The sequence below is a fragment of the Manis pentadactyla genome, chromosome 12 (genome assembly GCF_030020395.1).
Source record: "Manis pentadactyla isolate mManPen7 chromosome 12, mManPen7.hap1, whole genome shotgun sequence".
NCBI lineage: Eukaryota > Metazoa > Chordata > Mammalia > Pholidota > Manidae > Manis > Manis pentadactyla.
In genome coordinates this window covers 12,312,959-12,328,521 of record NC_080030.1, presented here as the reverse complement: position 1 = coordinate 12,328,521, position 15,563 = coordinate 12,312,959, and the positions used below count along the sequence as shown (strand labels likewise).

General features: G+C 54.0%; 2 protein-coding genes across 7 annotated transcripts in view; both read right to left on the bottom strand.

Moving 5' to 3' along the window:
• Positions 1-15,563, bottom strand: part of LOC118917569 (cytochrome P450 4F2-like) — a 90,853-nt gene that overhangs the window by 48,995 nt on the left and 26,295 nt on the right. For 2 of the 3 annotated variants that reach the window (XM_036895521.2, XM_057490050.1), the window contains exons 2-3: positions 4,860-4,906; positions 4,293-4,491 (exon numbers count right to left, since the gene is read on the bottom strand). In XM_036895521.2, the coding sequence (XP_036751416.2) occupies positions 4,293-4,491; positions 4,860-4,906 (246 nt within the window). Of the gene's footprint in view, positions 1-4,292; positions 4,492-4,775; positions 4,907-15,563 lie in introns of those variants that run through there. The other variant, XM_057490053.1, reaches the window with a different exon arrangement.
• The window catches only part of LOC118917609 (ultra-long-chain fatty acid omega-hydroxylase), a 32,121-nt gene continuing 27,640 nt past the window's right edge, over positions 11,083-15,563 (bottom strand). For 3 of the 4 annotated variants that reach the window (XM_036895629.2, XM_036895628.2, XM_057490046.1), the window contains 4 exons: positions 15,088-15,221; positions 14,306-14,370; positions 13,598-13,680; positions 11,083-13,212 (listed from right to left, as the gene is read on the bottom strand). In XM_036895629.2, coding sequence (XP_036751524.2) covers positions 13,035-13,212; positions 13,598-13,680; positions 14,306-14,370; positions 15,088-15,221 — 460 coding nt within the window. In that variant the 3' untranslated portion in view covers positions 11,083-13,034. The remainder of the gene's footprint in view (positions 13,213-13,597; positions 13,681-14,305; positions 14,371-15,087; positions 15,222-15,563) is intronic. The other variant, XM_057490045.1, reaches the window with a different exon arrangement.

Below are 15,563 nucleotides of genomic sequence, written 5' to 3'. Positions count from 1 at the left end.
TTCAATAAAAAATAATTATTTAAAAAAATATATATATATGAGAGATGCCCTCACAAAAAAAGAAAAAAAAAAGTATACACTTCCAATGGTAAAATAATAAGTAACCGGGATGTAATGAATATAGTCAAGTTATTGTAACAGCTTGGTATGGTGATAGCTGGTACCTAGAATTGTCATGTATATAAATGTTGAATCACTGTGTTGTACACCTGAAACTAATGTAATGTAATACCGTGTGTCAACTACCCTTCAATAAAAAAATGATTATAAAAAAAAAAAAAGATGATGATGGGTAAATATTTAGATGATGGATAGATGGATGCTAGATGGTAGATGGATAAATGATAGATGGATAATGGATGGACAGATGGACAGATACAGATATATACACACGTATTTTGTTTGTCTCTGTGTCCTCTCTGTTTCTCTCTCTCTCACTTTTTCACTGCATCTTTCTCTCTTTGCCCCAGTTTCTCTGTCCAGCTCTGCACCTCTGATTTTGATGGCTCCCCATCACCCTCACAACCAACCCCTGCCCCTCCCCAGTCTGGAGACCCCTCCCACCCCACTCTTCTCTCCTTTCCTCTGCCCATCACTGCATCACTGGCACTGCAAGGGACTCTTTTTCGTCGCCCAAAGGCCAGCCACTCGCTCTCTCAACCCCAGGCCTTCAAGCGCCCTACTCCTCTCCACAGAACACGTTTTCCCTTCTTTGCTTAAAAAGTCCTGCTCATCATTCCAGACCCACTTCCAGCAACTCCTCCAAGAATCCTTCCAGACTGCTTGAATGGCACAATTCTTGCTTCCCTCTGTCCACCCCCCAGCCCATCTCCCACCCTGACCACACAGATTGGGGGTGGCTCAGTCTAGTTCTGTGTTCCCAAGATCATAAAACCCTGTGAGTAGGTGACCACATGCTGACAAAGAACCTCGAGCCCTGAGAAGGGGGGGTCACCTGCAATCGAGGTGGCAGCCAGCACCGCCCCAGCGGAGGCAGGGCAGGCCCCCTGCAGCCCTGGGGACAGTGTGTCTGGATTCTGTGCAGAGGGAGGAATCTCTGCTTCCCCAGCTCCTTCCCTTCGTGGCCCAGGGTGCCTCCCAGACAGGGAGGAGGTGAGCTCTCTGCCCCCAGAGACTGGCCTGGGCTGGGGAAGTCAGATTGTTCTCCCCCTGGGGGTGGTTCCAGCCGCAGGCGGAAATGCCCATGGGGGAGGCTGTGGGCAGCAGGGTGGCCTCGGGACTTGTCCCTTTAACTGGCTCCCACATCCTTTCATGTCGTGATGGGTCCACGTGGCCTCTGGTTCTTCGCAGAGTGAACGGTGTGCAGACCTGAGCCCGGCAGCCCCTCCCCTGCGGGCCCCAATCAGGAGGGCAGCTCCCACCTATGGGCCCCTTCTACAGGCCCAGCTTTGTGCATAGTGCACCCTGTCCATCATCTGTCTGCCTCTTCTGACATCACCCATCACTCATGCCATTTACAAATGAAGAAACTAAAGTCAAATCCCCCAGGAGGAGAAGGATGTGGGGCCACTTCTCGGTGAGGCACTCAGAATGGCCCATCTAAGCCTTTCAAGTACCCGCTAAGTACTCTAGGCAGGTGAACATAAGTCACTGTCACCTGTGTGACCTGCTCCCTGCTGCCTGAAGATCCTGGGGCACTGGATGAGATTGGATCAGAGAGGGAGAGTGACTTGGCCAACGTCACACAGCAAGAGAGGCTGGAGGATAGAAGTGTGACCAAGTCCAGCCTCCATGGCTGAACCCTCAGAGGGGGATATGGAGCTGCAGTGATTTTGTGACATTCTTCCTGCCTCCAGGGCTCACTGAGAACATTCCAAGACCCAGAATCTCTAGCAACCTTCACAATGAGCTTGGGACGCCCTGTTCTGTGATGAGCTGGTCTGGGGGAGGATTGGGGATGAGCTGGACATTCGTTCCCTTATCTTGGATGAACAAAGGAGGTGTTGGCAGGCTCACCCAGGCCTGAGGTATGGCTTCCACCACACATCAAACATTTATTAAGTACTTACCGTATGTCAACTCCTGGGCTGGGCACCATCAACATCACATTTCCCTGTGCTACTGTCTTTGGGAGAGATGGATAATAAACAAGCAATTGGACAACTGACTATTTGAGTGCAACCAGGGCCAACTCAGAGGCCGAGGTCTGGGGGGTCCAGGGAAGTTTGTAGAAGGACACTTGGACTAAATGGGAGAATAAGGATGAAATGACCAGGTGACCCAGGGAGGGAAGCAAAAGAGCTTCCAAGCAAAAGAGGAGCATGAGCAAAGGCCCTGAGGTCGAAAGGGTTTGTTGACTCACTGAGGAGATAAAGCAGGAGTCAGGGGTCTCCAGGGCCCGCTTGGGGCTGGGCAGGGCAATGGAATCCCGGCCAGGCAACGTTTAGTCTTTCTCTTCAGAACAACGGGCAGTCACTAAATGGTCTTCAGCCAAGAAGTGTGGTCATCAAAAATGAAATTTCAGGAAAAAACCTCTCCAGGGCTAAAGAGACAGAGAGAGAACAACAGGGAACAAGAGGGGCCCTGAGACCAGGAAGTGGGCTGCGAGAGGCTTCCTGGAGAAAGATGGTAGCGGAGGGGGCTGGGGCGTCAGGACTACGCAGGGAGGGAACGCCTCAAGGAGAAATGGTGAAGCAGCTCAGACGGGTGAGAGAACAGAGGGGCAGGGAGCCCTAAAGCGTGGGCGGTGGGCAACTAGAAGGATGGGCTCAACTGAGGGCAGGGGCAGGATGGGGGAGAGAGCCGTGAGCACAGATTCTGACATAGTGGAAAGGGGTGTTCATGAGGCTGGACACGGAGTCTCAGGCCCAGGAGAGAAGTGAACTTGGGGCTTGGAGCCCTGGCTAAGAAGGTGGCCGTAGGAGAGAGGAAGCGGGAGGGGGGTTAGGTCCCCGGAGGCTCCCCACAAGGAAAGGCGGAGCCAAGGAGGCAGGGGGGCCCTGGGATGGCAGGGGGACCAAAGGAGAGCAATATCCTAGAGCCGAGAGGAAAAGGAGGTTCCAGGAGGTCCAGGTGGTCAGCAATGTCAGAGATGCTGGAAGCAGGACAAGGTGGAATTTAGGAAACTGGGGGTCGTGGTCATCTCACAGGAGCAGGATGGGGACAGGGACCACACTGGATCGGGCGAGGACTGAGCAGGGAAATGGAGGCAATGATTGAAAACGGCCCGTGGTGCACACGGAGACGGCAGGATGAGCAGATGGAAGTTACAGTGCAGAAGGAGGCACCCTGGAGGCGGGCAGCTGGGGGTTCCCATGCCATATTTCTGCCCCATGTTATGACCTTCCCTAGCATCGCTGTGAAGAAGACAGCAGAGGACATGGGTGGTTGAGCTCAAACAAGGCAAAGGTTTTCTAAAGGGCCGTGAAGGAAAACCCAACTGGCAAGAGACTTCAGCCCATGCACCAAAGATGGGAGTCTCGGCTAGACGGATTCAAGGAAGTAAAATCAGGAGGAAGCTCTCGGTCTAACAGGGGAGAAGAAGAAAGAGAAGAGAAGCTGGAAGGAAGACGGGTGCAGGCAGAGAATCCAACCTTCAGGGCAGTGGCTTTGGATATGGCACCTTCATGGGTGACAACAAAGTCCAAAGTGCAATTGTGGCCACGGAGTCCGTGCAGCATGGAAAAAGGGAGTCTGGGGATGAGGCTGGGATGGTGGCCCAGGAGCCCCTTTCACAGGAAGCTTGGCCGTTAAGGCACAGGCCATGTGACAGGGCAAACTGGTCAACTTTGGTCCAAGTTGGGCCATGGGGCCTGTTGATGAGTCTTGACAAGAGAAGGAAAGGAAGGTGCCTGAGGAAAGGAAGAAGAGACTGCCCACACCTCTCCCCTAGTCCAGCCATGGCCCTGCTGGGGGACAAAAGGGGCTGATGTCTGAGGCCTACAACGATGGGCCATGCAGGGAGCAGACACTGGGTGGTGGCCTTGAGGAGGCCTCAAGACCAGCAGGTGACACTGTGGGGACACTGGGGACCCAGTTCTGTGCAGCCCACCCTGATGGCCCCTTGCAGGTGCACTAAGGTGGGCAGGACAGGCAGGATCATGACCCAAAGCACGCTTAGGGTGAGGGAAGTCCAGACCAAGAAGTGGCTTGAGGCATGGAGGGGACAGAAAGGAGATGGCCTGGTTGGGGAGGAAGGAGAGAGGGTCCCTCTTGACGTGCCTCTCTTCCCTAATGTACTAGACCCCAGCCCAAGCCCCGATCCCTGTTACCAGCCACTCAGGAGGCCCACCCACCCTGATGCCCCAGATCATTCCTGCGTCCACACTCACCAGGCCCAGGTGGCCCCAAAACCAGTTCCGCATCGGGGGCTCTGGGAAACAGCGGAGGCGGCTACAGTTGTCATAGAAGGTGCAGGCCCAGGCCAGGAGGCGGGCCAGCAGCCAGGAGGCCCCGACCAGCAGCAGGAGCAGCCATGGGGAGGCTGCCGCTGTGTCGAGTCCCAGCCAGGAGAGGCTCAGCTGCGGCATCCTGGGGGGCACACGGGATAGAGGGTGAGCCCCTGAGGCCGAGGAAGGAGGCGGGGATGGAGAGCTGGGAGGAGAGACAGGGCAGCTCCCAGTAGGGGGAGAGGGCCAAGGGTCTGAGGGGCAGGGTGGGTGAGGGTGGGCAATGGGGCAGGGAGGGCTCAGGGGTGGGCACACGGGGGCTCAGAGGGGGAGGGGGCTCCAGGGAATTCCAGAGGGAGAGGCAGAGGGAGAGAGCGACAAGGAGACAGAGAGCGACAGAGAGATGACCCCCTGGGAGCCACTCACCACCCAGCTGCACTCTAGAGCAGCCCCTGCCTTGGGCAGCACCCTTTCCCACCCAGGCCAGGACCCCCTGCCCCGGCCTGGCACCTGCTGTCAGGAGAGGTTTGTTCCCACAACTGCAGGAGCCGCTTGTTTGCTTGTTCCTTCATCCTGGGAAAACTTTGCCCTGGGGCCTCAGCCAGGCCAGCCAATCCCCACACGCCTGCCTATCTCCTCCCCACCTGGCAACCGGCCCAGACGGAGGGTGTGGGGTGCAGGGCTGCAGTGCTGTCAGGAGTGTGGACACTGGATCCTCAGCTCCTTCCATGCGGGGCGGGGCACTCGGGGACCGGACAAAGGTGCCTCTGGCCCCCAAGTCTACAGCCACCCCTGCCCTTTCAGGCCAAGGTGAGGCAGATAAAAGCATGAAGGTTCAGGAGCCATTTGCACAGAGCAGGGACCAGCCTTGTCCCCAAACCTCCCCCAGGCTCCATCTCACCAGGCCAGGAGGGTCTCACGCACCTCCTCGCAGGGTGGAATCAGGGAGCTCGGAGCCGGGACCCTCTGGCCTCTGGGCGGCACAGCTGGGCAGCGCTTCCAGCCTTGCCTCCCAGCAGCCCAGGCCCCGGGTGGACACGTGGAGGCTGAGAGCGGGAGCAACACAACCAGCCTGGCGGGGGATGACCCACCTGAGATTCAGGGACAAGGGCCCAGGTGAAGGGGGCACCGGGGGGCCTGGGGGGACGGTGAGCCCTCGTAGGGGGTCCCGACAGGGGAAGGCGGAGCTGGTAGGCCCAGGGAGCAGTGCTGCCCCGACCCGCTCTGACAAGGGCTGTGCCGGCGTCTCTGGGCTCAGTCTTCCCAGCTGGGACATGGGATGTCAGAGGGGAGCGGCAGAGGGGCCACATCTTGTCCAGACCCTGTCTTGAATTTCCCCACAAGGTGGTCTCACTGTCCCCACCCCATGATCAGGCTCCAAGATGAAGGTGAGGTGGAAGGATGGAAAGATTGAGAACAGACAGTGGGACAGACATCGGCACTGTGACCCAGAGTGTGTTAGGGAAAGGCCCAAAATTTGGCCCAACATTCATCCAGAAGCAGGAATTGAAGATTCCTTCATCATGACCAAGAACTCAAACCCCAGCAAGCCTCTGGGGCCATGGGAGGGGAGGCCCATCGCCAGGACTCCCAGCTTCCTGGGTCAGGGGACAGGAGCCAGAAAGGGAGCCGGTGGCCAGAGCCACAGCTGTGGGCTTCCCGTTCTGAGCCAGAGGAGCCTGCAGCAGTTCTCATCCAAGAAGGAACATCTCAGCTGCCAAATCACACAAGCTTAGCTTAGGAATATCCCCCAGCCAGCCCTGGAAGGAGGGGAGCCACACGCAGAAGGGCAGAGGCCGGTCCTCCCCCGGGGTCCTTTCACCCCCACCCGGAGCTGGGCAGTGGACTAAGCATGCGTCAGATCAGCAGGGGTGGTCACTCCGTAGGTATCCAGCCTCACACACAGCCCCTCACCCCTCTGAGCCTCCGTTTTCACATCTATAAAATGGGCCTGATAAAACCTCAGTGTTGCAAGCATGCTGACACAGAGAGAAGAGGTGAAAGGATGTTTCACAATGATACGTGAGTGATGAGCCCACCTAGTATCATACTTAGGAGTATGTGTGTGTCTGTGTGTGCACATATTTGCATATGCACTGAAAACATTCCAGAAGAATCCACACATCACAGCAGAATTGGAGGAAGTAGAATAGGAGCCTTTATCCTTTAACTTGCTACATATTCTAATGCTTTCTTTTCCCCCTACACTAAGCCACTATGATTTTTCTCTCTGAAACACAATTTTAAAAAGAAATAAGGATTTGGCACAGTGGGGGTTGGTGCACAAAACAGATGAGCAGTTTTTTGTTTGTGTCCCCATGAAGACACACCTCCCAGGAGTCAGCCTGGGGTCTCTCCAGAACAAGCATGCAGGCTGCCTGCTGGCTGGAGCTCCACCTTTCCTCTCCTTGGCTATTGGGAGGGAACAAATTCTGGATTCAGCAAAACTGAGTTCAAAGTCCTGTTCTGCCAGTGGCTTGCTGTGTGACCTTGGATAAGTCACTTGCCCTCTCTGAACCTTATACCCTCCTCAGTAAAATGGACAGGTGGATTTATATCTCCCAGGTAGTTCATTCTCCAACAAAACAAAAACTCTACTTGAGCACCTACTCTGGACCAGGCAAGAAGATAGGGCCCAGGACCCAGGAGGAATAAGATAGATGAAGTCTGTAGGTCATGGTGCCCATGTCTGATGGGGGAAGCCAGCTGGAAATAAAGTAAATTCAGATGGTGGCGCTAATGAGGGAAATTAACAGAATGAGACCTGCTAGAAAGTGACCAAGGGGGCTGTTCTGGACAGGCAATCAGGGAGGGCTTCCCTCAGGAGGTGACCTTCAAGCAGAAACCTGAATGGCATGAAGGAGTGGGCAGTGAATAAGGAACAGCCCTACAAGCCATATGCCAAGACTGCAGCAAACCAGCACAGGTGGGGCACACTGCTTATTTGTATGCATGCTTGCTCTGTCCTCAAATATGCTGAGATCATCAAGGCTGGCAGGGCGCCTGTCATCAGGGGCCATGGGGCAGCAGGAACCAGTCTTGCCGGTGGCCCATGGTGGTTAATGAAATCTGACCCAACACCCAGCCCAGAGGCAGGTGTTTCATGCCACAGAACCAAGAACCTGAAACCGCCGAGCCCCTGGGGGCCCCGTGGAGGGCAGGACCCGGGCCAGCACTGCCAGAGTCCTGACCCAGGTGGCAGAAGATCACACTGTGGAACGGGTTCAGAAGGCTAGAAGCCTTAGGAAAAGCTCAGAAGACCGGCGGCAGCTCGGAGCAGCCACAGGCGTGTGGGAGGATGGTTGTTCACAGAACTAGACCAACCGCTGATGGCCACCCAAGCCGCAGCGGGAGACTCAGAAGTGTGATGTCGTAAAAAGAGGCCATGAACCGCGTCTCCTCCCCAAGTGATAGATTAAAGATGGTGATAAACCCTTTGCTGACCCACCCAGAGACACTGGGATGGTTAGCTTTTTTTTTTTCTTCAGTGAATTGCCCTCTGTTTTATTTTATTTTATTTTATTTTTTATTAAGGTATCATTGATAGACACTCTTATGAAGGTTTTGCATGAAAAACATTGTGGTTACTACATTCACCCATATTATCAATACCCCCCATACTTCATTGCAGTCACTGTCCATCAGTGTAGGAAGATGCTACAGAGTCCCTACTTGTCTTCTCTGTGCTACCCTGTCTTCCCCGTGACCCCACACACACCATGTGTATGCGATGATTAGCTTTTGGGTCAGTTAAGCTAGGCTCTAGCTCCCAGTTACTTAACACTGATCAAGTGTTGCTGTGAAGGCGTTTTGTAGATATACTTAACATCTACGATCAGTTGACTTTGAGGAAAGGAGTAAATTGTACTCCTTCACTTCACTGTAAATGGGCCTCATGTGATCAGTTGAAAGGGCTTAAGAGCAAAAATTGATGTTTCCCTGAGAAGAAATTCTGCCTTGAGGCTGCAGCATCAGCTCCTGCCTGAGATTCCAGCTTGGTGGCCTGCTGTCCTGCAGATGTCAGACTTGCAGGCCCCACAATTGCATGAGCCAGTGCCTTAAAATATATCTCTTTATACATATGTGTGCATATATATATATATATTTTAAGATAAACATATACCTTAAGATATAAATTCATATATAAAATTTATATTAACAAATATTGGGATAAATATATATAATAGATGATAGATAATGGATAGATAAGTGATGGATTCATAGATAACAGATAGGTAATGGATGGTGGCTAAACAGAAATAGAGCTAGATAAATGATGATAGAAACATACATACATACATACATACATACACGCATAGTTAGATACATAGATAGATGAGAGATGACAGATAGAGATAGATAGGTGATATTAGTTCTGTTTCTCTGGAGAACACTGACTGTAGAATGAAGCCTGGTTCCTCTCTCCTTGAACCTGGGCTGTCTTCAGTGACCTTAGGGACTTGGGAGTCTAGATCATAAGAAGACATGCAGCTTCCTCTCAGGCCCTTTGGAATACACCCTCTTGGACCCAGCTACCATGTTAAGAGGAAGCCCACGCAAGCCCACTGAGAAGGCCCTCCAGTGAGAGGAACTGAGGACCCCGGCCAACAGCTGGCACCAAATTGCCAGCTGTGAGAATGAGCCATCTCAAACGTGAGTCTTCCCACCTGGAACAATCCGCCCCTGCTCAATTCACATAGAACAGAGAAAGTCGCCCCAGCTATGCCCTGTCCAAATTGTAAACTAAATTGTGAGCAAACTACATTTTGTCATTTTAAGCTATTAAACTTCCTGGCTGTTCATTAAAGAATAACAGCTAACTGGGACAAATATAATCCCCAACCTTTCTGAAATCCTCTGAAAAAATGGTTATATGTGTGTAAATGTATGTATATACATTGGAAAATGTTCACATATGCAATTTTTTAGCTAATAAAAGAATCACACCCAACTGCTGGGATGGTGGTAGGGAGCAGAAACAAGAGTGGAAGAATTTCCTTTTTAGAGTTCTACTTTCTTTACGTCGAGCCCATGTAGTATTTGGAGAGAGAGAGAGAGAATAAATGAATAAAGTGGCTTACAACAGCTCTCCCTGTCTCACAGGCAGCACCAAGCATGTGTTCACCATTATTTCTCTTATTTTATAAGAGAACAAGGACACGAGCATCAGCCAACAGCCTTGGGTCCCTCTGGCACATACATCAGAGATTTTACTAATTATGAGCATCCCCCCACCACCACCATGTTCATTTTCTCAGCCCTTAGCAGGGGGTTGTCCCCCAGGAGCGGGGCAAGTGCCGTGGGGTCAAGCAGCCCATGATCAAAGCTGAAATTTGCCACTCTCCAGCTGTGTGACCTTGGGCAAGTGAATTGCTCCCCCCATCCCATGCCTCATGTTCCCCCTTAGAAAAATGGCATAATAATAGACCTATGGGGATTGGAGGAGTGAGCCACATGTGTGTCTTAGTTTGGGTTCTTCAGAAATAGACTATGATTCAAGGACTCAAGTGAAAATACTTTTCTGAGACAAGAAGCCAACTGCAAGTTATTTGTTTGGGTGGCAATCCCAGGAGATGCCTTAAAGGCATCAGGGAAATGATGGTTTATCAAACAGGTTCCCACTGTGGGCACCTGGGGCTCGGTGTCTCTGGGGACCTCAGGGAGACAGCGGAGAATAATCATTAGTCAGGCTGCTTCCAAAGGCATTATTTCTCCAGGATATCCTGCCTGCTGCAAGTGGTGGGGGTTGGTCAGTGGCCTGATGTGGACACAGAGGCTTGTTCAGTAAGTGGGACCCTCCCCTCCTCTCTTCCCAACACACCGACCCGCATACAGTCACACACACGAAGACCCACACACTCAGACACATCCATACTCACACAAATGAACACACATGTGCAGGTACACAGGCACACACATTCTCGCACTTTGACATGTACACTGAACTGATGGAGCCCAGAGGCCTTAGCTCCTGTTGTCCCAGATCTTTCCAGTAGAGGGAGCCTGTGACACACTCTGGAGAGAAAGGAGACAGCCGCCAGCGTATGTGTTTCCACAATGACCCACGCAGCGCAGGCCCCACTCCTCCCTTCCTCCGTCCCTCATTCACTCACCATCAGGGACCTTAGCGGGGAGTCAATATGCGTCACAAATGCATATATTCATGTCAGTATGCATGCGGAAAAATTCACGTGGCAAGGGAGAACCGAGGTGCAAAGAGGAGCCATCAGGAGCCCAAAGCCACCGCTAGAAAGGGGCAGAGCCGGGGTGCGAGTCCACATGTGTTGCCTCCAGCGCCAAGTTCTTTTTGCTGGCAGATGGTTGCACAGGGGAGGGCTCAGGGAGGCCGGAGCAATGTTTACGGTAACATGCAGCTTAGAGACCCCCCCCTTTGGGACGGGGGTGTGGGAGAGCAAAGTCTGGGTGACTCCGTTAGGTACTGGGACGGCTGGTTTCCCACTCAGCCCGCGAGTAGCCTCGCACAGGGGATGCTGGCCGGAGACCCCAGCATACGCCCCCCGGGGGCTCCCAGAACACATGGCGATGTGGCCTCCAGCATCACACCTCCCAGCTTTGGCTTATCTGCACAACCCCGCACCCCATCCCACCTCTCTCCTGAACTCCAGACCCGTCCATCCAACTGCCTGCCTCACATCTCCAACTCCTCCTGGCCCAAACCGACACCCTGATCTCCCCCCAACCCCAGAAATAAAACAACTTACACCATTTGGCATTCTGTTGATGACATTTCCATCTTCCCAGGCGCTCAGAATCAAACCTGGGGCCCTCTCTTTCTCCCGAGCCCCACATTCAGTCCATCAGCAAACCTAACCCGTGATACCTTGATAGAGTAATCGTTCCTCATCAGAATGCAGCTGCCCCTCTTCACCTCTACAGCCCACAGCTAGGCCGAAGCCACTGTCACCTCTTACCTGGGCGAATTTGGACATTCCCATCTGCTCTCCCTAGTCCCATCCACGCTTCCCAGTCTCTATGCAACACAGCAGCCAATGACTGTATGGCAAATCTTGTCCCTCCTCTGCTCAGAACCCTCCGTGTCTCCCTCCTTCTCAAAAAAAAAGTCAAAGGACTCCAGGTCTGTGTGATCTTCTTCCATCGCCTCCCACCCTCGTCTCCTTCCACACTTCCCCTTCCAGCCACACTGGTTTCAATGTTCCCCGACATCCCAAGCTTGTTCCTACCTCAGGACCTTTGCATTGGCTTTTCTGTCTGCCTTGAACTCCTCCCCTAAATATCCACATGGCTCCCCATTGCTCCCACCTAAAACCTTTGTTGAAATGGCCCCTTCTCAGCAACACTTCACCGACCATCTTGCAACCTCTCTCCCCACCAGCATTATTGAATACCCCAATGACTCCCTGTTCCCATCACAATAAAAGTCAGTCATCTCCAAGGCCCTGTGTGAATTTATATATTTATGTGCTTATTAATCATGTGTCAACTGTTGCCCTCTCTACAAGGTCAAGTATACAAGGGCTCAAATACTGCCTGGCTCACAGCAGATGCTCAATAAATACTGGAAAAGTTACTATCATTGTCATAGAACCTGGCATTGACCCACTTTCTATATACCACCATCTCAAGAACCACCCCATCAGCTGTTCCCCCAGCCAAAGACCTGGGAATTACCCTTACCTCTTCCCTCGCCTTTACCCCCACAGCTATCAACCCTCCCATCCCATCTGGACCTCAGGCTCCCTCTTCCCTGACTTCCACGCCCAAAGCCCCACCACCCACGCACACTCCCAAGCCACCTCCCTGCCAACCCAGATCCGACCATGTCCTGTCCTGCCCCTGCTCACACACCCTCTATAGCTCTCTATTGCCCTCAGTATAGGCCTGAACCGTGATCTGTTGACAAAATAAATGCATACACAAACTGTCCCAAAAAGAGTTTATGTCTGAGGACAAATGGCTTCCCAGCCTCCTGGCCCACAGCTTCCCTTCCGACCAGGGAGGGCCCCTCTTTTCCCTGCTGGGTCCCAGGGGGCGTGTCAGGCTAGGAAGGCTTGGGAGTGAACGGTGGGAGAGTCTACATCCCTTGCTTTTACTCTACAAAAATCAGAACATTCAGCAAAGGGAGGAAGAAAGGGGCTTGGGAGGGAGGGTCTGAGCTCCCAAAACAACCAAAGTGAGCAGCCCAGGCCCTGGGATGCAGCCTGTGCCTGAGGAGTTGGCCCATATAAGCTGGAGGCCTCAGGAAGATGATGTCCCAGATCAAGGCTCTACCCGAGGGTTCCAACTCCCAAATCGTCAATTTAGAAATGTATTCGTAGGGGCACGGGCTAGAATCCCAGATACCTTAAGTTATCAAGTCTCAGATCCCGCAGGGGAAGGCTCAGGGGGCGGAGCCTGAAGGCCTGAATCCGCGATGTCACGGGGGCGGGGCCGAGGCCCTGAGGGTGTGACCAACCCTAGTCCCTCAAATGAGAGAGCAGGAACTGCGCTCAGTGGACGGGATCTGACCCTCAGGAGGCGGGGCCTTCCCTTGGCGGGTGTGGCCTGCACCGTAGGGCCGCTCACGGTGGAGCCTGGACTTTGAGGGGCGTGGTCTATGCCCTGGGGATCTTGGGGGTGGGGCCTGGCCCGCCGGGGGCGGGGCCTTGCCTCTCTGGGCGGGACTTGGGCCTCGGTCTGCGGAGGGCCTCGATCGCTCCCCTGGGCTCAGGCCCGAGGAGGCAGCGGCTCCACGTTGAGCCAGATGCCGTTCTCCGTCCGCAGGATGAGTTCCGGCTTCCGTCGCACCTTGCGCGTCCGGTCTACGCTCAGGCGAAAGCGCAGCAGAGTCAGCGCCACGGCCACGCGCATCTCAGCCATGGCGAAGCTCTGTCCTATGCAGTTCCTGGAGGGAGGGGGACGATTGGGTTGGGGCGCTCAGACTCGGCCGCGGTGCAAGCCGAGTCGCTGTGACAGGGTAAATGACCGCCCCCTCTGAACCCCAGTACCGCCTGTGCAGAATGGGGATACTGCCATCACACAGCTGCTGGGAACAAATAAGCCCAGAATGTAGGGCCTAGCACGCAGTCGGTGCTCAATAACCGGGGATGCTATCTCGGAGTCTGATTTGGGGGTTTCCTGAGGCATTGCTGGGTCGGCAGAAAGGACTTGTGTGTGGGACGTGGTTCCGCTCCTGACAGGCACATTCCTGATCTTCCCCCGGCCTCAGCGGCCGCCTACAATGGGCTTGGATGGCAGTAGAAGCGGGGGAGGGAGGAATGAAGAGTTACCTGGGTCCCGCGGAGAAAGGCACGAAGGCTAGCGGGGAGCGCTGCTGAGGGTTGTCCGGGTCAAAGCGATAGGGGTTGTACACCTAGGCAGGGGCAGACTGGAGGTAATTCTGGGGGCCTGGAGCAGCCATCCCTGCTTCGCTCCCTCCTGCAGCCTCTGGGACCAGCCTAGCTGGACAGAGAATCTCTCTACGGTCCAGGCACACCTGCCTCTCTCTGTTACTCGGGCTTGCCAGGCTCAACCCCACAGCAAGGCCCTTCGCTGCTTTTCACAATTTTCAGTTTCAGCTCACACATCTCTTCCTCTGCAAGGCCTCCGCTCACCTTGGGAGCTGAAGATCTTCCCTGCCCCCACCGCACTCCACAATTTTTTACTTCCTTTTATCAGTACCCAAAAGGATCTTATTTTTTGCTTATATTCTTCCCCTGCATTTCATTATGAGCTCAGCGAGGGCAAAGATAGTATCTTCTACTGTCCTCAATGTCGAGCACAGGGACTAGCACACAGTAGGCACTCAATAAATATTTGCCGACCTAACGCATTGTCCGTGATTGGGTGAATAATGGGGGAGGAGCGCTCAAACCCTGCACCCAGCCCCACCTGGCTCCCTGGTGGGGAGGGGAGGAGAGGCCTGGCTGCCTGCCCCGTGACAGCCCCTTCCAAGGAGGAAGAGGCTGAGGGGAGGGAGGATCGGGACAGGAGCTCACCTTGGAGTCAGGCCACACTGTGGGGTTGTGGTGGGTTCCATAGATGCTGACCAAGCAGATGATTCCTGTGCGGAGGGGTGGAGTCAGTGGGATCCACTCCGCCCCCTCCTTAGAGGCCCCCATCACCTTCTTTCCAGCCGCCACGCCGGCCACACAGGGCCTGTCCCCACTCACATACTGACATTGCTCCTCCTCAGCTCACAATCTCCCATGGCTCCCTATTGCCCTGAGGACCTATGCCTCAGTCTGGCATTCAAGGCCTTTCACTCTCTGCACCCTGAAGCCCTGCTCCATAAACATTCTCTTTAACTTCCAGCCTCCAAGGCTCACCTGTCATGTTCACTCTTCCAGGCAGCCCTCCCTGCATTCTGCCCCACTTAGAGCCATCACTTCTTATTTGGGGCTGCTCCAGCCCCTGTCCCTACTTTCAGCACATCCCTGACCCCATATGGCTAGGAATGTCTGTGCCCTGCCACATCTCCCCCAGACTGGGTGATGCTCAAGACCTGGGCCTGGGGATGAGGTCCTCCCAGGACAGGACCTGGTCATCAGGAAATATCTGGCAATGGAATAAAAGCCCACCCTGCCACACCCCCTCCAGCTTTTCCACCTGGACTCACCCCCTCTACGTCCCCTACACAAATGGGTCTCCCCCATTGCTGAAGAAGCAAGAGTCATGCAAAGGGCTGAACCATCTACAAGGATGGTGCACCTAGGGCAGGCATGACCAGGGGCCAGTGGGCAACAGAGCAGCTGGGCAGCAGGGAGCACCCAGCAGGCACCTTTGGGGATGATGCGCCCATCTGGGAGCTTGATGTCTTCTGTGCAGCGGCGGGAGACCAGGGTCACAGGTGGGAACTGGCGTAGACTCTCCTTAATGCACATGGTGGTGAAGGGCAGCTGGGTCAGATCGTCCCTGGGGAGTGTGGAATGGTGGGTGACTTGGGGCATACGCACACACTCAGGAGCAACCACGCAGGAAATCTGTCCAGGATCTCAGACTTGCCCCAACTTTGCACACATGCACTTGTGCCTGTTACCACTAAATCCCAGCATGCACCATGTCTGGCCCTAACCAATCAGAGCAGTGCCAGCAGCAGACTTCTGCTGGCACAGCATTAACCCTCTTACTGGTGAATTATATGGACATCAGTGGGCACCCAGGAGAGGTGCCAGGATAGCAGGAGGACCTGGGCAGCACCCACTTACCAGCCTGTATGGACCAATGTCAGTGTGTGAAAACCCATACATCCTCTCC